General features: G+C 44.9%; 1 protein-coding gene across 6 annotated transcripts in view; it reads left to right on the top strand.

Annotated features, from left to right (window-relative positions):
• The window catches only part of LOC144480181 (protein transport protein Sec24C-like), an 82,401-nt gene that overhangs the window by 5,469 nt on the left and 53,466 nt on the right, over nucleotides 1–23,466 (top strand). For all 6 annotated transcript variants that reach the window (XM_078199336.1, XM_078199335.1, XM_078199332.1 and 3 more), the window contains exon 2: nucleotides 16,770–16,972. In XM_078199336.1, the coding sequence (XP_078055462.1) occupies nucleotides 16,807–16,972 (166 nt within the window). In that variant the 5' untranslated portion in view covers nucleotides 16,770–16,806. The remainder of the gene's footprint in view (nucleotides 1–16,769; nucleotides 16,973–23,466) is intronic.

Below are 23,466 nucleotides of genomic sequence, written 5' to 3'. Positions count from 1 at the left end.
CTTGTTCCCAGTTTCATTTCCCCCATCCTGACTGCTCGAGTTCTTTCAAGCTGAGTTGACAGGGAGGGTCTTTATAGAAAGATAAAGCTCAGGAGGAGTCCGTTCAGCCCATCGTGCTTGTGCCAGCTCTTTGAGAGAGCTATCCAGCTAGTTCTTCTTCTTCCCCATAGCCCTGCAAATGGTTTCCTTTTCAAATATTTATCCAATTCCCCATTGAAAATTACAATTGAATTTGCTTCCACTGCACTTTCAAGCAGTGCGTTCCAATCATCGAAACCCACTGGGGTAAAATGGTTCCCCACCTCCCTTGCTGCCTGTTTGACTGTGAGTTAACTTTCAAACCCCACCGACTGGACAATGTTGTCTCTTTCTGACTGTACCCCTGTACATTTACTGCCAATGCCCTTGAGGTCCCCTTTCACTCTCCTCACAGGCCTCCTGAGCTCAGCTTGCCTCACCCTGATTCAACTTCCTGTCATATTCTGTCACCTGTTAAGTCCTGCTCACATCAATTTTGTCACCTGCGTTAGTCCTTGCTCCTGCACCATAGAGATGTTAAAACAGCTGCTTTTCATCTTCCAGCGGCCATACTGCAACCCATCTCTGCAATCTCCTCAACCCAACTTCCCGCTCACCATCCTTTGCTCCCCCTGGACCATGGGTGGCATCGCTTTTAGTCATAGGCCTCTGGATTTCTCGCCCTGCCACATTTCTGTACACTTGTCAAAGCCACTTGGAACCCACTAATTTGGCCATCCTTTCCCAACTCCATATTTCCCCTCTTTGGTGAGTTTGTGATTTTAACCCCAAATTTACCTGGGAATACTAAGATGGAGCTTGATGGTGAAAGCTTCTGCGGCTTTGCTACCTGAACTATCCCTTCAGCTAGAATTTACTTTTGAATTTTTCATTGTTTGTACTGTCATCACCAGCTAGTTGTAATTCGAGTAAATATCTCAATCGAAGAATACAAAAGAATTTGGAGATTGTTTGCTTTTAAATTATACATCTCAGGATATTAATCTTGAAAGGAATCATCACTTGCTGCCACTTCCTGATCATATAGAAGATGATTACATGCACGCTGCTTATTGTAGTGAACATCAGAAAAATATAATTATAGTTGCAGCGAATTGCTGTGTGCCCTCAACTTTGTCATTTGGACATGAAAGGATGCATGCTTCTGATAGAATGACTTCAGTACTATGAGTCCCACTGAATTCACTGCAATGTAGGTGATTTGAAGCAGTTAGTTTATTCATCGGAATATTTTAATTTGGTAATTGCATTTTTAAGAGAAATTATTAAAAAGATGAAGAAAAGATGAAGGCCTGATGAAATATATCCTAGGATTCTTTGAGAGGCAAGGGATGAGATTGCAGAGCCTTTGGCTTTGATCTTTGGGTCCTCGCTGTCCACGGGGATGGTGCCAGAGGACTGGAGAATGGCGAATGTTGTTCCTCTGTTTAAGAAAGGGAATAGAAATGACCCTGGTAATTGTAGACCGGTTAGTCTTACTTCGGTGGTTGGTAAATTGATGGAAAAGGTCCTTGGGGATGGGATTTACGACCATTTAGAAAGATGCGGATTAATCCGGGATAGTCAGCACGGATTCGTGAAGGGCAAGTCGTGCCTTACAAATTTGAAAGAATGTTTTGAGGAGGTAACTAAGTGTGTTGATGAAGGTAGGGCAGTTGATGTCATGTACATGGATTTTAGTAAGGCGTTTGATAAGGTCCCCCATGGTCGGCTTATGATGAAAGTGAGGAGGTGTGGGATAGAGGGAAAGTTGGCTGATTGGATAGGTAACTGGCTGTGTGATCGAAGACACAGGGTGGTGGTGGATGGAAAATTTTCGGATTGGAGGCAGGTTGCTAGCGGAGTGCCACAGGGATCAGTGCTTGGTCCTCTGCTCTTTGTGATTTTTATTAATGACTTGGAGGAGGGGGCTGAAGGGTGGATCAGTAAATTTGCTGATGACACCAAGCTTGGTGGAGTAGTGGATGAGGTGGAGGGCTGTTGTAGGCTGCAAAGAGACATAGATAGGATGCAAAACTGGGCTGAAAAATGGCAAATGGAGTTTAACCCTGATAAATGTGAGGTGATTCATTTTGGTAGGACTAATTTAAATGTGGATTGTAGGGTTCTGAAGACTGTGGAGGAACAGAGATATCTTGGGGTCCATATCCACAGATCTCTAAAGGTTGCCACTCAAGTGGATAGAGCTGTGAAGAAGGCCTATAGTGTGTTAGCTTTTATTAACAGGGGGTTGGAGTTTAAGAGCCGTGTGTTATGCTGCAACTGTACGGGATCTTGGTGAGACCACATTTGGAATATTGTGTGCAGTTCTGGTCACCTCACTATAAGAAGGATGTGGAAGCGCTGGAAAGAGTGCAGAGGAGATTTACCAGGATGCTGCCTGGTTTGGAGGGTAGGTCATATGAGGAAAGGTTGAGGGAGCTGGGGCTGTTCTCTGTGGAGCGGAGGAGGCTGAGGGGAGACTTAATAGAGGTTTATAAAATGATGAAGGGGATAGATAGAGTGAACATTCAAAGACTATTTCCTCGGGTGGATGGAGCTATTACAAGGGGGAATAACTATAGGGTTCGTGGTGGGAGATACAGGAAGGATATCAGAGGTAGGTTCTTTACGCAGAGAGTGGTTGGGGTGTGGAATGGACTGCCTGCAGTGATAGTGGAGTCAGACACTTTAGGAACATTTAAGCGGTTATTGGATAGGCACACGGAGCACACCAGGATGATAGGGAGTGGGATAGCTTGATCTTGGTTTCAGATAAAGCTCGGCACAACATTGTGGGCCGAAGGGCCTGTTCTGTGCTATACTGTTCTATGTTCTAAGACTTGGTATCTTTGATCTTGCCACGGCTCTGTCTGTCTCTGATTTATATCATTGTCCACGTACTGTTACCAAGCAGCCTTTCTTGTTAAGCAATGTCAATTGGACTGAAGTATTTTCTTTCTGTTGTGGTGTCTGGACTCTTTCCACTAATACTCTCTTTCCTCTGGTTCTTACTTTTTATTGAGCTGTCAATACTTCCTTTTGATGTGGAGATGCCGGTGTTGGACCTGGGTAAACACAGTAAGAAGTTTAACAACACCAGGTTAAAGTCCAACAGGTTTATTTGGTAGCACAAGCCACCCCTTTTGCTACCAAATAAACCTGTTGGACTTTAACCTGGTGTTGTTAAACTTCTTACAATACTTCCTTTTGCCAGTGCATTGCTGTCTACTAGTATGGTTCTGGCATTTCTTATTGTTGCCACACACTCTGCTCAACACGGCATAAACTTGCAATGAGGCTTAAGAGTATTAAATTATAAGGACAGGTTGAGTAAACTCTCATTCTGTTTGTATTCCCTTGAGTTTATAAGATTGAATAGTGATCCGATGGAGTAGTTTAAAATATTAAAAGGGTTTGATACGGTGAAGCAATTTGCTCTGCTGCGGAGCGTCGGAACAATTTTAAGGCTAGACTGTTTCACAGGGAAACCAGGAAGCACTTTGATGCAAATTTAGAATCGTTCCCTCCACCCGGCTTTGAATGTGAAGACAATTGAAGGCTTTGAGACCAGATCAGTGGGATCTAATTAGGTAAAAGATCAGACTCGGCTGAATGGCCTCAATTCCAAATGTTACTATCAGCAGCTGAACATTATTCTAAATAGTTAGTGAACGCTGGGTGAAATCTCTTCCAGTAAAAATGCTTTGCGATTTAACGTTTCATCTTGCTTCCAAATATACTGCAGAGTGTATAGTCCAGAAATCTGGCCTCTGTTTCTGTTATAAGATTCAGCCTGCCCTGAAGGAAGTGAAAGCTCGCAAGAAGACATTTCTTGGAACACAAACAGATGGACTTATTGAGAATTAAATGTGTCACAGTCAGCACTGTGCTGATGGCAGTTGCTGCTGTGGAACCTGGAGAATTGGCAAATAGTCTTGAGTTAAATGCCTGAGGAATTGGGCAGGTTTTCGTGGTCATTGCTGGCCATGGAAATGAGAATCTGTGAGAGGTGGATTTTCTCTTTTTGAATCTGTTGTAAAGTCAGGGGCCCCCTCCCGGTTTCCAGCAATAATGATGCTATATACAAGGGCCAGTCATATTCGTCTGACAGAAAATAAACCAGGAAGTCACTCTCGATTAAACATTTATTGAGTGTGAAATAAATGATTGGGATGTACACGTGGGGTGAAGCTGAAGAGTTGAAATATAATGAACTTTTGGGAAGCCCTAAACCTAAGGGGTTCCATTATCTTGAAGGAGAAATTGTCATTCTGCAAATATCGAATTAGATTTTCAGACCAGTGAGGGTGTTTGGCAGTAATTATTAGTCATTGCTTAAAAACCCAGTTACATCAAATCACACCTAATTATCAAAATCAAAGTTTTTCAAGGGTTTTTATAGCTGGACTTAGTGCAAGAAATGACACTTGTCATCAGTTTAGTGATTTTACATTGATTGCGGTCCCGGGGGTCTGAGCACCACACCCTCTGGAGAAGGGTGGAATCATCAACAGAAACTTCTGAACATCTGCATTCTTGTGCAAGCTTCCAAAGTTGCTGTCAGTTTCGCTGGAGTAACGATGGTGAACGCTGATAGATTCACTGTCATGACCACCACAAAATCTAGGCCAGCGTTGTCCTGTCTGGGAAGCTTAATTCGTGGCAGCAAAATGGAATTTTGTTTTGCAGTTGGGGTCATGACTGACTTTAATCTCAAATTTTCACTGGCCAGTAACTGCAACAGTCTAACTTTGAATAAGTTTCTTAGATTCCTTGTGAGAGTTATCTTGGCAGGTGTAATGTGAGGGCTTCTCAGTTCAGTGTCCATTTGTGTATTATTGTGCTCAGCAGCAGTTCCATTAACTGCTATGTGACAATGAGTTTACAGCTCTATTTGAACTGAAATCTATTTTGCTACCCTTTAAACAATCACAGATGTTGCAACTGTTTTTAAAGAAAACTTGAGCAGAATTTTTACAGTCCCTGATTAGCATTGGTCACGGCAAAATAACGATGAGGAAGATGGACTCGCATTTGTTTACAGCCTCTCACAATCACTGGACGTCCTAAAGTGCATCCGTGATGAGAAATAATAACTGAACTGAAAGACTACCGTGCCTGTATATCCCACTTTGCCCTGTGGTACAGTGCACAGTCCTTCAGTGCTTGTGGCATAACTGTGTCTCTAAGTATCTTGATGCAAGTTGTATCAAACTTAACTCTCTTGTCTTGTTTTGCCCATCCACACTGTGTTGGAATCCTCATCTCGGAATCTGTTGCGATCTTTTCTGTCTCCCTCAGGCCTTATTTAAATGTTGAAATCTTTTGTTTTTTGTTTCTTTCGGGAGAATTGGGTGATACGTCGCTCATCTTCTTTTGAGCAGTTAAATACTTTCCTTGTTTTCCATTTTCTATGATTTGTTTCTCCTAAAAGCTGTAGGTACAGGCTGAATAACAAGATGTTACAAGCATTTCCCAGAGGTGTGCGCTACTCTGAAGTTTCCCAATGAACAGCCTCGGTGTAGTCATTGATAAGGTCCTGATGGAGATAACTGTATTCATTATTTTAGATTATCGACAGTAAACCTCCAGTCCACAGAATTCCTGATTAAAATGCCAGGGGCTTGTTAGCCAACCTTGGGCGTCTGTGTGGAGTTTGCACGTTCTCCCCCTGTCTGTGTGGGTTTCCTCTAGGTGCTCCGGTTTCCTCCCACAGTCCAAAGATAGAACATAGAAAGCCACAGCACAAACAGGCCCTTCGGCCCACAAGTTGCGCCGATCACATCCCCACCTCTAGGCCTATCTATAGCCCTCAATCCCATTAAATCCCATGTACTCATCCAGAAGTCTCTTAAAAGACCCCAACGAGTTTGCCTCCACCACCACCGACGTCAGCCGATTCCACTCACCCACCACCCTCTGAGTGAAAAACTTACCCCTGACATCCCCCCTGTACCTACCCCCCAGCACCTTAAACCTGTGTCCTCTCGTAGCAACCATTTCAGCCCTTGGAAATAGCCTCTGAGAGTCCACCCTATCCAGACCCCTCAACATCTTGTAAACCTCTATCAGGTCACCTCTCATCCTTCGTCTCTCCAGGGAGAAGAGACCAAGCTCCCTCAACCTATCCTCATAAGGCATGCCCCCCAATCCAGGCAACATCCTTGTAAATCTCCTCTGCACCCTTTCAATGGCTTCAACATCTTTCCTGTAATGAGGTGACCAGAACTGCGCGCAGTACTCCAAGTGGGGTCTAACCAGGGTCCTATAAAGCTGCAGCATTATCTCCCGACTCCTAAACTCAATCCCTCGATTAATGAAGGCTAGTACGCCATACGCCTTCTTGACCGCATCCTCCACCTGCGAGGCCGATTTAAGAGTCCTATGGACCCGGACCCCAAGGTCCTTCTGATCCTCTACACTGCTAAGAATGGTACCCTTCATTTTATACTGCTGCTCCATCCCATTGGATCTGCCAAAATGGATCACTACACACTTATCCGGGTTGAAGTCCATCTGCCACTTCTCCGCCCAGTCTTGCATTCTATCTATGTCTCGCTGCAACTTCTGACATCCCTCCAAACTATCCACAACACCACCTACCTTGGTGTCGTCAGCAAACTTACCAACCCATCCCTCCACTTCCTCATCCAGGTCATTTATGAAAATGACAAACAGCAAGGGTCCCAGAACAGATCCCTGGGGCACTCCACTGGTCACTGACCTCCATGCAGAGAAAGACCCCTCCACAGCCACTCTCTGCCTTCTGCAGGCAAGCCAGTTCTGGATCCACAAGGCAACAGCCCCTTGGATCCCATGCCCTCTCACTTTCTCAAGAAGTCTTGCATGGGGGACCTTATCGAACGCTTTGCTGAAGTCCATATAGACCACATCCACCGCTCTTCCTTCGTCAATGTGCTTGGTCACATTTTCAAAGAACTCAACCAGGCTCGTAAGGCACGACCTGCCCCTGACAAAGCCGTGCTGACTACTTTTGATCATACTAAACTTCTCTAGATGATCATAAATCCTGTCTCTCAGGATCCTCTCCATCAACTTACCAACCACTGAGGTTAGACTCACCGGTCGGTAATTTCCCGGGCTGTCCCTGTTCCCTTTCTTGAATATAGGGACCACATCCGCAATCCTCCAATCCTCCGGAACCTCTCCCGTCTCCATCGACGATGCAAAGATCATCGCCAAAGGCTCCGCAATCTCCTCCCTCGCCTCCCACAGTAACCTGGGGTACATCCCATCCGGTCCCGGCGACTTACCAACCTTGATGCCATTCAATAGTTCCAACACATCCTCTTTCTTTATGTCCACATGCTCGATCCTTTCTGTCCTCCGCAATCCAGCAGTACAACCACCCAGATCCCTTTCCACCGTGAATACCGAGGTAAAGTATTCATTAAGCACCTCCGCCATTTCTAACGGTTCCGCACAAACTTTTCCCCCTTCACCTTTTAAGGGTCCTATGCCTTCACATCTCATCCTTTTACTCTTGACATATTTGTAGAAAGCCTTGGGATTCTCCTTAATCTTACCCGCCAAGGTCTTCTCATGACCCCTTCTCGCTCTCCTAATTTCCTTCTTAAGCTCCTTCCTACATCGCGTATACTCCTCTAAATCCTTAACACCTCCTAGCTCTCTGAACCTTCTGTACGCCTCTCTTTTCTTATTCACCAGGTTCATCACAACCTTCGTGCACCACGGTTCCCGTACCCTACCAACACCCCCCTGTCTCATCGGAACGTTGTCATGCAGAGCTCCAGACAAACATTCCTTGAAAATCCTCCACTTTCCTTCGGTACTTTTCCCCAAGAATGCCTCCTTCCAATTTACCCGTCTAATTTCCTCCCTGATGACACTGTATTTCCCTTTACTCCAGAGAAACACTTTCCTAGCCTGCCTGACCCTATCTCTTTCCAATGCTATCGTGAAGGAGATAGAATTATGATCGCTATCCCCAAGATGCTCACCCACCGAGAGATCCTCCACCTGTCCAGGTTCATTAGCCAGCACCAGATCAAGAACAGCCTCTCCTCTAGTAGGCTTATCCACATACTGTGTCAGGAAACTCTCCTGGACACACCTAACAAACTCCTCTCCATCCAAACCCCTAGCCCTAGGGATATTCCAATCTATGTTTGGGAAATTAAAATCTCCCATCACGACAACTCTGTTATTCCTACATCTCTCCAGGATCTGTTTCCCCATCTGCTCCTCAACATCTCTGTTACTATTGGGCGGCCTATAGAAAACACCCAGCAAAGTTACCGACCCCTTCCTGTTCCTAACCTCCACCCACAGAGATTCCGTAGTCAGTCCCTCCACGGCGTCCACCTTCTCTACAGCCGTGACACTATCCCTGATCAACAGTGCCACTCCCCCCCCTCTCTTGCCTCCCTCCCTGTCCTTCCTGAAACATCTAAAACCCGGCACCTGAAGCACCCAGTCCTGTCCCTGAGACATCCAAGTCTCCGTAATGGCCACCACATCACAATTCGAAGCAGCAATCCACGCTCCAAGCTCATCCACTTTATTCACTACACTCCTGGCATTAAAATAGACACATCTCAGACCTTCAGCCTGAGCACTTCCCTTCTCCCTCACTCGTCTAACCTCCCTCTTACCCTGTCTACATTCCTTATCTATTTGCGAGCTAACCTCCTCGCTCTCAGTCCCCTCATTTCGATTCCCTCCCCCCAACCTTTCTAGTTTAAAGTCTCACCAGTAGCCTTAGCCAACCTTCCCGCCAGGATATTGGTCCCCCTGGGATTCAAGTGCCACCCGTCTTTTTTAAACAGGTCACACCTGCCCCTAAAGAGGTCCCAATGATCCAAGTACCCAAATCCTTGTCCCTTGCTCCAGTCCCTCAGCCACGCATTAATTCTCCACCGATTCCTGTTCTCACTCTCCCGCGGCACAGGCAGCAATCCCGAGATTACTACCTTTGCATTCCTCTTTCTCAGCTGTCTACCCAACTCCCTATATTCTCTTTTCATGACCCCTTCCCTCTTCCTACCTATGTCAGCAGTACCTATATGCATCACGACCTTGGGCTCCTCTCCCTCCCCCTTCAGGATTTCTGGGACTCGACCAGAGACATCCCGGACCCCTGCACCAGGGAGGCAAACCACCATCCGAGAGTCCCGTCTGTGTCCGCAAAAACGCCTATCTGACCCTCTCACCGTAGAGTCCCCAATTAGCACTACCCTCCTTTCCTTACCCCTTTGCACTACTGGGCCAGGCTCAGCTCCAGAGACACTGCCACCGCTGCTTCCCCCAGGTGGGCTGTCCACCCCAGTAGTACTCAGACAGGAGTACTTATTATTAAGGGGCACATCCACCGGGGTGCTCACCATCACCCGAGCTTTCTCCTTCCTCACTGTTACCCAGTTACCCTCCTCCCGTGGTCCCGGTGTGACCACCTGCCGATAGCTCCTGTCAATGACCTCCTCACTATCCCTAACCCGGCGAAGGTCCTCGAGCTGCAATTCCAGTTCCCTAACATGGTCCCTTAGGAACCGCAGCTCAACACACCCAGCACAGATATGGTCGTCTGGGAGGCTAGGAGCCTCCAGGACCTCCCACATCCTACATTGGGAACAACATACTGGCCTGACAGTCATACTTGCCCTTTTAAACACAGGGAAAAAAGTGAATGAAGATTATTCCTCTCTGTTCCAAATTATTTCTACCAAGGTACCCGGAGAAAAGTAACTTGTAAATAAAATTTTTTAAAAATAAGAAACTCACCCCTGCTCGCCCTTTCTGCCTAAGCCCGATGAGCCAAAGCCCCTCAGTTCTCACTCAGCTCCTTCTCACTCCGCTGCCCGCTCCCAACGCTGCCCGCTAGATAGTGGGACCTGCCTTTTAAACCTCCTGTGCACTAAAAAAAACTCAAGAGACCCTTCCCAGTAAACCCCGCGGCCACTGCCGGTTGCGCGCCAAAATTTAAAACTAAATTAAATAAATAAATAACACCCGCGGGAAAGTACTTAAAACTAATTCTTACCCCAAAAATCCTGTCACCAGTCACAGCTCTGCCTTTCTCCACAGCAACAAGAGGACTAACCTCCCAACTAACTGACTTATATAGAACTTTTGACCCTTCCCAGTAAACCCCGCGGCCACTGCCGGTTGCGCGCCAAAATTTAAAACTAAATTAAATAAATAAATAAATAACACCCGCGGGAAAGTACTTAAAACTAATTCTTACCCCAAAAATCCTGTCACCAGTCACAGCTCTGCCTTTCTCCACAGCAACAAGAGGACTAACCTCCCAACTAACTGACTTATATAGAACTTTTGACCCTTCCCAGTAAAAAGATGTGTAGGTTAGGTGGATTGGCCATGCTAAATTGCCCCTTAGTGTCCCAAGATGTTTAGGTTTAGGGGGATTAGTTGGATAATTATGTGAGGTTATGGGGATAGAGCTTGGTTGGGTTGCTCTGTCAGCGAGTCAGTGCAGACTCGATGGGCCGATTGTCCGCCTCCTGCACTGTAGGGATTTTATGATACTGATGCGGGATTCACATCTTGCAGAGTGCCTATGGTATTGTAGACTAAGATTGGTACTGTTCTGATCTTGGGGAATGGGTGTGTGGACAGTGTGGCAGATTGAGTTTTATTTCCACACTACAATTGAAGATTCACCATTTGTGTGGTATTCTTCATATCGGTAGGAATTGTGTGTCTGGCATTCAATGTCAGTTTGGACAAAAGTGTGGACACTGCAATGCTGAAAGCCTAGAACCACACCTTTGAAAGCTTTGCATATTTCAATCCTAAAAGTTTTTCTGTAATGCTTTTCTTGGGAACAGAATAATCTGAGCATTGATAGGGCAATGGATGGATGGTCAGGAGTTCGGTTAGATCATAATAGAGAACCTCTCAATGGGCACATAAAACAGCAAGTCTATTTGCTATTGGCAAACTTCAGAAAGTCACCACCACTTGGCATACGCTGCCCTGTTTACATGTATAGTACACCAAGTAATCACATTTTTAACTTGCATGGATGACCACCATGTGAAAGACCTTGTCCCAAATGTGAGGTTTTATAAAGTTGTTGTGTTTTGGGACTGCATTTAATTTGGGAAGAATGAAGGGGTCACATGCCCAGTAGATATTCTGTACTTTGATTTCCCGAAGGCATTTGATAACGTGCTACATCAAAGGTTGTGATGGAAAATGAAAGGTCATGCCGTAGGGGGTAGTATATTGGCATGGATAGAAGATTGGCTCGCTGACAGGAAACAGAGTAGGCATAAATAGGTCATTTTCTGGATGGCAAGATGTAATGAGTGGTGTGCAACAGGGATCAGTGCTGGGACCTCAATAATGGAAGACCAAATTGGCAAGTGTTTAAAACATGACGGGAAGGTTTGCCAAGCTTGAGCTGGAGGGAAAATCTCCAGGAAAACCCCCCCACCATGAATGACCATTCTGGGATTGAAAGTTTCCAAGCTGGGAAGGGCTGGCGAGCTGAGAACCACTTTGCACTGGTTCAGTACTGGAGGTGCTGAATGCTTACTTGAAGGGCAGTTTGGCCATGGAATAGGAGATTTTTGGTTGTTTTAAATATTAACGAGAAAATTATTTTCTGTTCTGCCGTTGAAAGATATTTATCTTCAAAAATAGTGTTCATTCAATGTTGCTTTTTAGTTTGTTGCAGTAAAAGTTGCAAAACTCAATCTTGTTTAAGTTGGTCACTAGAAAATGAATCTTAAGTTATCAGTCTCTGTGGAGATGGTAACAGTTTTAAGTTGATGTAGACACTGAACATAGTTTAGGAAGGAGGGCTACATCTATCAAGTTGTTGGTGGTTTTAGTGGACACTAAATGACTGGATGATCTTTCCTCTGATGGTGGAGTGAGGTTGCCCAGTGGGTTCTGCCTAAAACTTTGGTATCCACCCAGCAGGTTGGGTTGAAATGACCCCCTTTGGATGAATTGAGTGTAAACAGCTTGGCCGTGAACCATTCCCTTTAATTCTTGTGCATTCGTCTTGTGATGTTGCCGCTCCTTGTCTGCCGACTTGCTCCAGGACTGTGGCTGTTGGTGCTGTTTTTAAAAATGGTGTCACTTTTCAACCACTTCAAGTGTAAGTTGCTAAACTTTACACCGGGCAGGTTTAGGTTTGCCTGGGAAACTTGTTCAACAACTAGATCCACCTGTGCCACTGAATCAGCGATGGCTGAGGGAGGGTGTTGTATGTGAGTAATGCTCTCCATTTCATGAGCCATTATCTTCTGACATTACAGTGAGCATGTTTGTGAATGGATGAAGTTAAAATCTGGCTCCTCGTCGCTTCACATTGAAACATAGAAACTAGAAGCAGGAGGAGGCCATTCAGCCCTTCGAGCCTGCTTCACCATTCATTTTGATTATGGCTGATCATCAAATTCAATATCCTCTAATTTCTTCTTGAAATCAGACGACGTTTTCACCTCAGCTACATTCTGTGGGAGTGAATTCCACACATTCACCACCCTCTGGGTGAAGAAATTTCTCCTCACCTCAGTTCTAAAAGGTTGACCCCTTATCCTCAAACTATGACCCCTAGTTCTGGACTCCCCCACCATTGGGAACATTCTTTCTGAATCTACCCTGTCTCGCCTGTTCATATAATGACTGCGATCAGTGAGTATAAACCTTGTCGAGCAACTCAAAGGTTTAGTATTAATGTGGAATATTTTCCTAAATCAGAAGCTGCAAAATGTGAAAGTAGTTTGTTCTTGCTCCTACGATATTTTAATGTGTTATTTAGACAGGGATCAATCTCTGAACCATATCAAGGGTGCATTGCCTGCAACAAGTATTGAGCAGTTGTGTTAAAATCAGTTTCTCATCAAGTAAAATCACACAATTTAAAATTTGTGGAACCTGGAATTACATATCCTCAGTGTTTGTACCTGAGGCTGTATTGCTGAAATATACTGGATTGTGAATATGTGCGTCTTTGATAGGTTCATGAAATACAATAGCTCCAAAGTATAATTTTATTAATTGACATCAGACACGACACTTCATGACTTGTGATGAACCTTTAGAATTTATTGCAATGAAATGGATAAACCCGAATGGTGTGCCTTTTGTGGTCACAAAAAAATTACTCTCGTGCTTCAGAGAACATGAGCGGTTTCTGTCATTTCTTTAATAAAAGCCCACATCAGTGCAAGAATGCAGTTCATTTTGGTTTGTCTGAAACTTGGGAGCCCTGGGTATCTTGGAAGGTAAAATTCATAAAGCAATGTGCAAACAGATAGCTGAGCTGGCAGGTAGAAACCAAACTATAAATCCACAAACAGAGCACCAGCTAGGCACCTTTAAGTGGTTTGATGTTTTTCTTTGATAATTGGCTTTGTGAGGTTAGATCAGATCAGCAACCATGGTACTTTGTTCCGGTATCTTGTAATGTTTGATTAGTGGAGAGTTCTGAGTCAGTAATTCAAACAGTTCTAAGTTCCTAATCAGCAAGTGATGCCTAAATGATGTGTGTATATCCTTAGAACCTGAGGGTTGATTTATCCGATTCACTCGCTCCCTGCTCTCGCCTTTATTGCTTCTGTACAGGTCTGTTGCTGGGTTTCGACACCTGGGCGACAAATCTATTTAAAATACTCCAGTTTAGCAAGTATGATGGGAATAAAGTCTGGCATCCCATAACTAATGACTACATTTGCTGCCAAAGTGAATGTCAGGTTATTTCTCATTTTGCCGCACCACTGGGCAAGGGTTGTCCCGAAGCTTGTAATTTAGTGATCAAAAAGTGATTATCAACTAATCTCAAACATTTCAACATCTTTAATTATACCACCAGTTTGGCTTTTGTGTTCCTGTTGATGTGGCATGGGTTAGTTTCACTTGGGCAAATACTTCAACATGTGTTGCAGTAAGGCCAAAGGTCGAAGGTTGCTTTTGCACTCTGAACATTATTGATAAAGTAGTTTTTTTTTAACCAGATTAGCTTTGTGACATTCAACTTAGAAATTGAATTTAAATTGTTTTATCATAATCTCTCCTATGGAAGATTCACGCAGAATGTGGAGATTTTGGTCACTTCACAAGCTGAGTAGTGACATTGCTATGCAACATTGTCTGTTTTGGAACCTTTTGCTATTTGCGGAGTGCATGCTGAACTGTGAATATAGCTTTCACCTCCAAACGAAGGGATGGGCTCAGATATAGAGCAGTGCTTTGACGTGAGGTGACTTCACTTTGATGTAATTGCAAACTTATCACAGCATTTAATCCAACTCCCAACTTCGCAATGCTTTTTTGTTCAAAACCAATTTAGAATATTGGAGAGACTTTGTGACTGTCTTTGTTGAAATGTGGATAGCCGAGGGCCTTGCAAGGTCATCTTTCACATCAATGGAAAGTGGTTACAGGACAGTCTGGAAGTAGAAAGTGACTTAATTGCTCCTATGCTTCCCCCCTCTGATGCCTGAGTGCCATACAGCAAGGCCGATTAGACTTGTGTGTATCTCACTGCATGTGTGTCTCCCCTGAGCCCACACAAACACTTCCATTGTATGAAAGTGCAAACTTGAAAACTTTTTCGTTGAACTTTTTCAAAGTTGGTCCATATTTTATTTATTCATGTCACAAGTAGGCTTACATTAACACTGCAATGAAGTTACTGTGAAAATCCCCTAGTCGCCGCACTCCAGTGCCTGTTCATGTACACTGAGGGAGAATTTAGCATGGCCAATGCACCCAACCAGCATGTCTTTTGGACTGTGGAAGGAAACCGGAGCACGCGGAGGAAGCCCATGCAGACACGGGGAGAACATGCAGACTCCTCAACGACAGCGACCCAAGCGGGAATCGAACCCGGGTCCCTGGTGCTGTAAGGCAGCAGTGCTAACCACTGTGCCACCGTGCTGTCCCAGTGCTTGTTCTTTTGTAAAATTGTTAATAGCAGTACCGACCAACTCAAGAACAGCTTCTTCCCTGCTGCCATCAGACCTCTGAATGGACCTACCATATATTAAGCTGGTCTTTCTCTACACCCTATCTGTGACTGTAACACTACATTCTGCACCTTCTCTCCTGTGTATTCTACGAAGTGTGTTTTTGTCTGTGTAGTGTGCAAGAAACAATACTTTCCACTGTCTCCCAATCCATGTGACAATGAATCAAATCAAAGATAGAGCAATGTGAATGATTTGAAGGATATTTGTGCTGAGCTCTTCAATCATTGCTTTGTCAGCCTCCGAGATGTCAGGCTGCATTATATCATGGAGTCTTGCTGTGTGTTGAGCCGGGATATGTCTTGTTTCAGATACGCGGCAGTATAACTGCAGCTGAAGTGTTTTGTGAAGTGTGAGGCTATTTGTTTTTATGGTACACGAACACTGTTTATCTGAAGCACTTTGGAGACTGAGCAGGAGAAGTTTAGAAATTACATACCTGTCCCCTGAGCCTGCTAATGGCTGGATTCTCCAATGTAGCACGGGCGCGAGAATTTGCTTGCTGCGTTAACTGGAGAATGGTGCATAGCAGCAACAGATTCTTTATTAAAAATTCCTTTTGCTACAGCAAAGACTGGTTTATACTGTCCAGCTATATTCACACTGCCCAAACACATTTCCAGAAAGCGATTTTAAAAATTGTTTGTTTTCTTTCTATGACTCTCATTTGAACAATTAAACCCAGTTCCAGAGAAGCTGCTTTTGAGGTCCTCGCTGTGTATAACCTCACACCAGTTGCTCTACAACCTGCCAGTCTCTGAATGTTTCTCACTCCGTTTCCATTGGCAGATTTCGGCATGCTTTTGATCAGCTCCTCCATGTCTGTGCAAGGATGTCGGAATTATCCAGTTGAACAGCTGGCAAATGCTTTGGTAGCTGGATGTTTAAACTTGGCCACTAATGCAAAATACTGCTGGATGCTGAAAATCTGAAACAAAAACAGAAAATGCCAGAAATACTCAACAACTGGCAGTGTGGCACAGTGGTTAACACTGCTGCCTCACAGTGCCAGGCACCTGGGTTCACTTCCGGCCTTGGGTGACTGTCCGTGTGGAGTTTGCACATTCTTCCCGTGTCTGTGTGGGCTTCCTCCGAGTGCTCCGGTTTCCTCCCGTAGTGCAAAGGTGTGTGGGTTAGATGGATTGGCCATGTAAAATGGACCCTTAGTATCAGGGGAACTAGCAGGGTAAATACGTGGGGTTATAGGGATAGGGCCTGGATCTGATTGTTGTTGGTGCAGGCTTGATGGGCTGAATGGCCTCCTAATGCACTGTAGGGATTCTGAGTATTGTGGAGAGAGAAACAGAGTTAATGTTTCAGGTCTCGGACCTATCGCCTGAAGTGAGGTGCTGGTGTTTGAAAGGTGTGTCAACTGTATGTGCCGCCATTACAATAACCTTTATGTAACCTGTAATGTTTGTGTTGCCTGTCCTATGTAAGTTAACACCTGTCTCTGTGCCTTACAGTCTGAGGAGAAAGTCCAACAAGTTTATTTGGTAGCACAAGCTTTCGGAGCACTGCTCCTTCATCAGGTAACTCACCTGATGAAGGACCTTTCAGTCTATGTCAGCTTTGAAATGCATAAAGTGGACCTTGCATTTTTGTTCTGGTGTGATGTATTAATGCCTCAGTACAAAGCACCACTGCACGGCCCAGGAAGGACCATGTTCGTACGGATTAAGTTGCATTTGACTTTGGCAGAGAGTAACTTAGAGAATTTTATGATCCAGTTCTAAATGTTTTCTTTTGTTCTAATTCCAGGTAAGACCAGTCTGGGGATGAACTTGGCCAAATAAGAATGAATCAGCAGGGTCACATGGAATCTTATGGGCAACCTCAACCTGGTTATCAGGGGTACCAACAGTTTGCATATAATAACCAGCATACGGCAGGAGTTCCAACCTCTCAATACGGACCGTATAATGGGCCTGTCCAAGGTTACGAACCAACTGCTGCACCACAAGGTTCGTATTATAGTCAACTAGTTAAAAACAGAAAGAGTGCAGTGTGAATTGATTCAGAATCCGGGTTCACTCTGCTCGTTGCCAGTCCAACTTATTCACACAATTTTAAACAAAATCCTTCCCCTGCATGATACCCTTCTCCTGAGTTGCATGTGAAAGTCTCAATGTTCTTGACGGTGACTTTATAAAATTCTGCTTTTTTGTCTCTCTTTCTGCACGTTTCTGGGTAACAAGTGCCGAGTTTCAAAAGGCAGTAGAGGTGATGTGGAAAGATGTACTCATTAAAGCTGCTAATAAAATAAGTTGGTCTTGTTTTATAAATTAAAAACCCTTGTCTGTGAAAGCTGATCAGTTTCCTGTTAGAGGCTCAGCAGATGTGAACAACAGATGATTGTTTCATGGTCGCCATTATTGAGACCAGCTTCATATCTGAGATTTACTCTCAGAATTTAAACCCCACCAGCTCCTCTGTGGTGGATTTGAAACTGTCTCTCCAGAGAGTGGTGGGATATGGGTCTCTGGACCAATGGATTAGATATGATGTGGAGATGCCGGCGTTGGACTGGGGTGAACACAGTAAGAAGTCTCACAACACCAGGTTAAAGTCCAACAGGTTTATTTGGTAGCAAATACCATAAGCTTTCGGAGCGCTGCTCCTTCGGCAGATGGAGTGGAAATCTCCTCTGGAGCCTTCAACATGTCATTGATGAAGACGAACGTCTCGCCAAGGCCATCCCCACACCCCCACTTCTTGCCTTCAAACAACCACGCAACCTCAAACAGACCATTGTCCGCAGCAAACTACCCAGCCTTCAGGAGAACAGTGACCACGACACCACACAACCCTGCCACAGCAATTTCTGCAAGATGTGCCGGATCATCAACACGGAAGCCATCATCTCACGTGAGAACACCATCTACCAGGTACACGGTACCTACTCTTGCAACTCGGCCAACGTTGTCTACCTGATACGCTGCAGGAAAGGATGTCCCGAGGCATGGTACATTGGGGAAACCATGCAGAGGCTGCGACAACGGATGAATGAACACCGCTCGACAATCACCAGGCAAGACTGTTCTCTTCCTGTGGGGGAGCACTTCAGCAGTCACGGGCATTCAGCCTTGGATCTTCAGGTAAGCGTTCTCCAAGGCGGCCTTCACGACACATGACAGCGCAGAGTTGCTGAGCAGAAACTGATAGCCAAGTTCCGCACACATGAGGACGGCCTAAACCGGGATGTTGGATTTATGTCACATTTTCAGTAACCCCCACAGCTTGCCCCCTGGGCTTGCAGAATCTCACTGGCTGTCCTGTCTGGAGACAATACAATCTCTTTAACCTGTGTTTAATGTTCCCTCCACCCACATTGTCTGTACCTTTAAGACCTGGCTGGCTGTAGGATTCGCATTCTAATCAGTATTCTGCAACTTGATTTTGTTTGTTTGCACTGTTTGAGAGCACATTTCCACTCCATCTGACGAAGGAGCAGTGCTCCAAAAGCTTATGGTATTTGCTACCAAATAAACCTGTTGGACTTTAACCTGGTGTGGTGAGACTTCTTCCAATGGATTAGTCCAGAGGCAATGCCACAATTCCACTAACTCCCCTAACATTCCATCTGCAAGTGCTGAAGGATGGGTGTAAATGGGGAATTGTATCATAAGAATGATATTATTTAGTGTTTGTGTCTTTGGGACTGTGTTCCTCCTGCACATGCCATTGTGGAATTATGATTGCCACGATCCACACACATGGTATTTAAACATTTCTCCCTTGTTGAATGTTTGTTGTTGTCAGGGATTTCCCCTGGGGAAGTGGGAGCTATCAGTTCGTTGGTGGGGAGAGCAGAGAGGAGAAGTTAAGAATCTGCAATTTTCAGCACATGTTGTAGACAGCCCCTGTTAGCTTTTATCTTAAAGCAGAAGTTCCTCATTCTTTTCCTCACCCACTTCCCGAGACCTTTACCTGCCTCTGGGTACTGTAGCACAGCCAGAAGACCATTTAAATCTGTTTACCCTCATTACCTTCCTTATTTCAGATGACCGAGCAAGACCTGTCCCAGTTTAACCTCGTGCTTTACCATGGGGGAAAAAAATCCTCAATTTTTAAAATCTTTAGAACTGTAATCTTGCATTCTCAACACAATTTCAGTGATTCTTTGTTTACTTTCCATGGCTCTCATATCTTCCTATAAAAGAGATTTGTACAACTTGGTCTCCAACTCCAACTAACCAATAACTGGTGCAAATTCAACCTCATTGTCTTCCTGTTCCTTTGCACGTAACCCAGAATTATCTTTGCTGTTCTTTTTTCAATGGCCTTTTCAATCTGCACTTCCCATTAAATATCTTTGTACCTGTACTCGATAAATTTGCGAGATCTCACAAAATCATGCCATTTGCAAGACTCTTTCTTTCCCCATTTTTCCCAAAATATGTTATTTGTTTTTCTGTGTTGAATTGCATTGTGTAACTTGCCGGCCTGTCTGTCCTCCGGCAATCTCTTCCTTTTCCCAACCTTAGTATTGGCAAACTTAAATACCTTTCCCCGTGTGCCTATTTCCAAAACAAGAATGGTATCAACACGATTCTCTGGGATGAATCTTCCTTTACATCCCACCAGTTTTGAACTCTGCGGTTTATCCATTCCTGAGGGAAGAGTAAATAGTTTATTATGTTTTCCCACATCTCCTGCTTTATTGGTTAGATATGTAGTATGTCTTACACTGCAATCGGGCAGCACGCTCCCATTTCCGATAGTAATGTGTGTGCTCGTTGCCTCCTCCCATCCTCCCTCGGTCTCGTGGGAAGTAAACAGCTGAGCCTGGTGACTTATCTATATACAGTTGAATTAACTTCATACTTGTGTTCCGTGGTGGGCTGTTCCAGACGCCTGGGGTACACCCATTTTCATGTACCTCTCACCAATTTGAAGTGAAATACTTCATCATTTCTGTCACCCTTTGCTCTGTGAGAGTGCCCCCATCACTTTAACTATCCTATTTCCTAACTGCTTATTAAAAACCATCATTTACCTGTATGTTGCCCATATTCCTCTCTTATTCTGCTATGTGCTCCTTCATTTCTGTTTTCCGCTTTGTTACCAATGTTTATTATATGCCTCTTCATTTAAAAAACCTTATTTTTGTGCAATTAGTAATTATCCATCAAACCCCAGCCTTTGACTCATCCACTTGACTCCACACCTTCTCCAGCTTGGAATTAAATATCTTCCCACTGTGGCTCTGTTGGACCTGCAGCATCAGACACTGAGTGTTGCCTATGTTGATTTGTCAGTAAGGATTTCCATTAGGATGGGATGTAGAGTGTTACTAATATTGTTCGCATGTTAAGATTTGGGTTTAAAATTGAATAAAAGCACGTGGAAGGTGTGCTTAATGGTGCTTGATATTCTTCTGTGGCCTGTTTTCAGCAGGAGACGGCACATTTACTAATGTCACTTTTTCATTTGGCTTTTGAATAACTTGATTATTTACTGAAGTGAAGCATTTTCTAAACAGTAACCATTTCTGAAATTCTCCCTAATTTATGGCGATTGTGATACAAGTTTCTGTGCTCGATCGCCATCACAGTTTGCTTTCAGTTTCACAAGTTGACTGCAGGGCTTTTTTCCTTCATGTGAATTTAGCGCCCTGGGTTGCGAAAGGAATCTTGTTCAGGCAGGGCGAGTGGGAAGCCACATCTTCAAGGATTTTTGCATCTCCCACCTTTGCATGAAGTTATGTCTGAGCTTCCGCTGTGTCTCAGTCACAGTGCTTAAATTTTTAACCAGTCACCATTTCTGAAGGAAAGTCTCATTGCTGCTGATCAGACCTTCAGTACAAAATTTTCTGTAGTCAAGACAAATTGTCTCGTTTGGTGAGAGAACTTTGTGAATTTTAAATTCAGCCTTTTTGGAGAACAAAGTTCTAATTTTGCTTTGGTTATGTTTACTGTTGCTGGGCATTTCACCGTTTTAACATTTCAATAAGGGTTAGCAAAGATTTTTAATCTTTCTGCACAGTCATTAATTTTTCATTGTGTACCTTTTGTACAGTGCGTCTCTATGGAAAATAAAAACTTGTGATCTTAATTGGATTTTAGTTTCCATGCTTTGCTAATACATCAGCAGTACGTCAATTGTTGTTCTTCCCATCCAACACAAAACCTGGGCAGCAGTCTGTCAGTGTTCCGAACCTCGTCTAGAATCATAGATTCCCTAAAGTGCAGGAGGAGGTCGTTCGAGTCCACACCAACTCTTATCCAGGCCCTATCCCTGGATGTGCGGGTTAGGTTGATTGGCCATGCTAAAATTGCCCCTTAGTGTCCGGAGATGCGTAGGTTAGAGGGATTAGCGGGTAATATGTGTAGGGATATGGAAGTAGGGCCTGGGTGGGATTGTGGGCGGTGCAGACTTGATGGGCCGAATGGCCTGTTTCTGCGCTGTAGGGTTTCTATGATTTCTATGATACCCAAGGCCCAATGTCTTTACCCCACTAATCCCCCTAACCTATATAACTTGGGACACTAAGGGGCAATTTACTATAAGCAGTCAACCTAACCTGCACATTGTTGGAGTGAGGGTGGAAACTGGACTACCCCAAGGGAACCCATGCAGACACGGGGAGAACGTGCAAATTCCACACAGCCACCCAAAGCCGGAATTGAACCCGGGTCCCTGGCACCGAATCAGCAGTGTTGACCACTGTGCCACCGTGCCAATCACATGATTGAAAAGGGCTTCAGAAAACAAATCTTATTCCAAGAACTAGCCAGAAATGAGGCAGTCTGGAAACCAACAGGACACAAGACGCACCATTAAGAAGAATAGAATCATGGCTGAACAACTGGTCAGAGCGGGGGGTGAGAGGGGCTAACTTAACCTTTAACCGGCCAACTCTCTCGCTGCCATAACTCTCTGCTGGATAAGTCGTCTGCTTCCCCCTTCCTGTCAGCACTCTTTGAAAGGCCGCTCGAGGGAACCAGGCCTGTAAGTTGCTTCAGGTTTAGGATTTATCCCAAGGTGATGTCTCTTGGAGGTGATGTAATTTGCAGATTCCAGAGATGATATGGAGCTATCAATCAAAAAGTCACCGAGCTTCAGCCTTTTCTCTATACTTACTCTGCAAAAGCAATTAACTAAACCTTGTATTATCATTATGGATAATGCAGTTCTGGTGTCTGCATCTTCTGGTGGGGCAATGGCACGAGTGAGGTGACCTGCGAGGGAGAGAGGAAAGGCAGGGGGACCTGGGAGAGAGCGAGAGGGAAGCCAGTGAGTGAGGGAGGAAGGAAGGTGGCTGGGGAGGGAGGTGGCGAGCGAGGGGAGGCCCTGAGGGAGGGATGGGGCTAGCGAAGGAGGTGTGGAATGAGGGATGGGGTGGGGATGATTTGAGAGGGATGAATGGAGTGGGTATAGCACGCGAATGATGTCATGGGAACGATGGGTTTTGGGACTTCAAATATTGATGCAAAATAAATGCTGATTTCACCGCAAATATTTGGCTGGTGTTGAATGTGGAGGGCAAGGCAATCTTGTCCAAGTCTATTCTGAGCTGCTGTGGAGCAGTCACAAGCTGAAATCGCAGCCACCTTTTTCCTCTGTCCATACGCCCCTGCCTGATTTTGCGAGTAAGAAGTCTCACAACACCAGGTTAAAGTCCAACAGGTTTATTTGGTAGCAAATACCATAAGCTTTCGGAGCAATGCTCCTTCGTCAGATGGAGTGGTCTCTGTTCTCAAACAGGGCACAGACACAGAAATCAAATTACAGAATACTGATTAGAATGCAAATCTCTACAGCCAGCCAGGTCTTAAATGCACAGACAATGTGGGTGGAGGGAGCATTCAACACAGGTTAAAGAGATGTGTATTGTCTCCAGACAGTACAGCTTGTGAAATTGTGCAAGTCCAGGAGTCAAGCTGTGGGGGTTACTGATAATGTGACATAAATCCAACATCCCGGTTTAGACCGTCCTCATGTGTGCGGAACTTGGCCATCAGCCTCTGCTCAGTGACTCTGCGCTGTCGTGTGTCGTGAAGGCCGCCTTGGAGAACGCTTACCTGAAGATCCAAGGCTGAATGCCCGTGACTGCTGAAGTGCTCCCCCACAGGAAGAGAACAGTCTTGCCTGGTGATTGTCGAGCGGTGTTCATTCATCCGTTGTCGCAGCGTCTGCATGGTTTCCCCAATGTACCATGCCTCGGGACATCCTTTCTTGCAGCGTATCAGGTAGACAACGTTGGCCGAGTTGCAAGAGTAGGTACCATGCACCTGGCAGATGGTGTTCTCACGTGAGATGATGGCATCTGTGTTGATGATCCGGCACGTCTTGCAGAGGTTGCTGTGGCAGGGTTGTGTGGTGTCGTGGTCACTGTTCTCCTGAAGGCTGGGTAGTTTGCTGCGGACAATGGTCTGTTTGAGGTTGCGTGGTTGTTTGAAGGCAAGAAGTGGGGGTGTGGGGATGGCCTTGGCGAGATGTTCGTCTTCATCAA

The sequence above is a fragment of the Mustelus asterias genome, chromosome 28 (assembly GCF_964213995.1).
Source record: "Mustelus asterias chromosome 28, sMusAst1.hap1.1, whole genome shotgun sequence".
NCBI lineage: Eukaryota > Metazoa > Chordata > Chondrichthyes > Carcharhiniformes > Triakidae > Mustelus > Mustelus asterias.
This window is presented reverse-complemented; position numbering and strand designations above follow the sequence as displayed.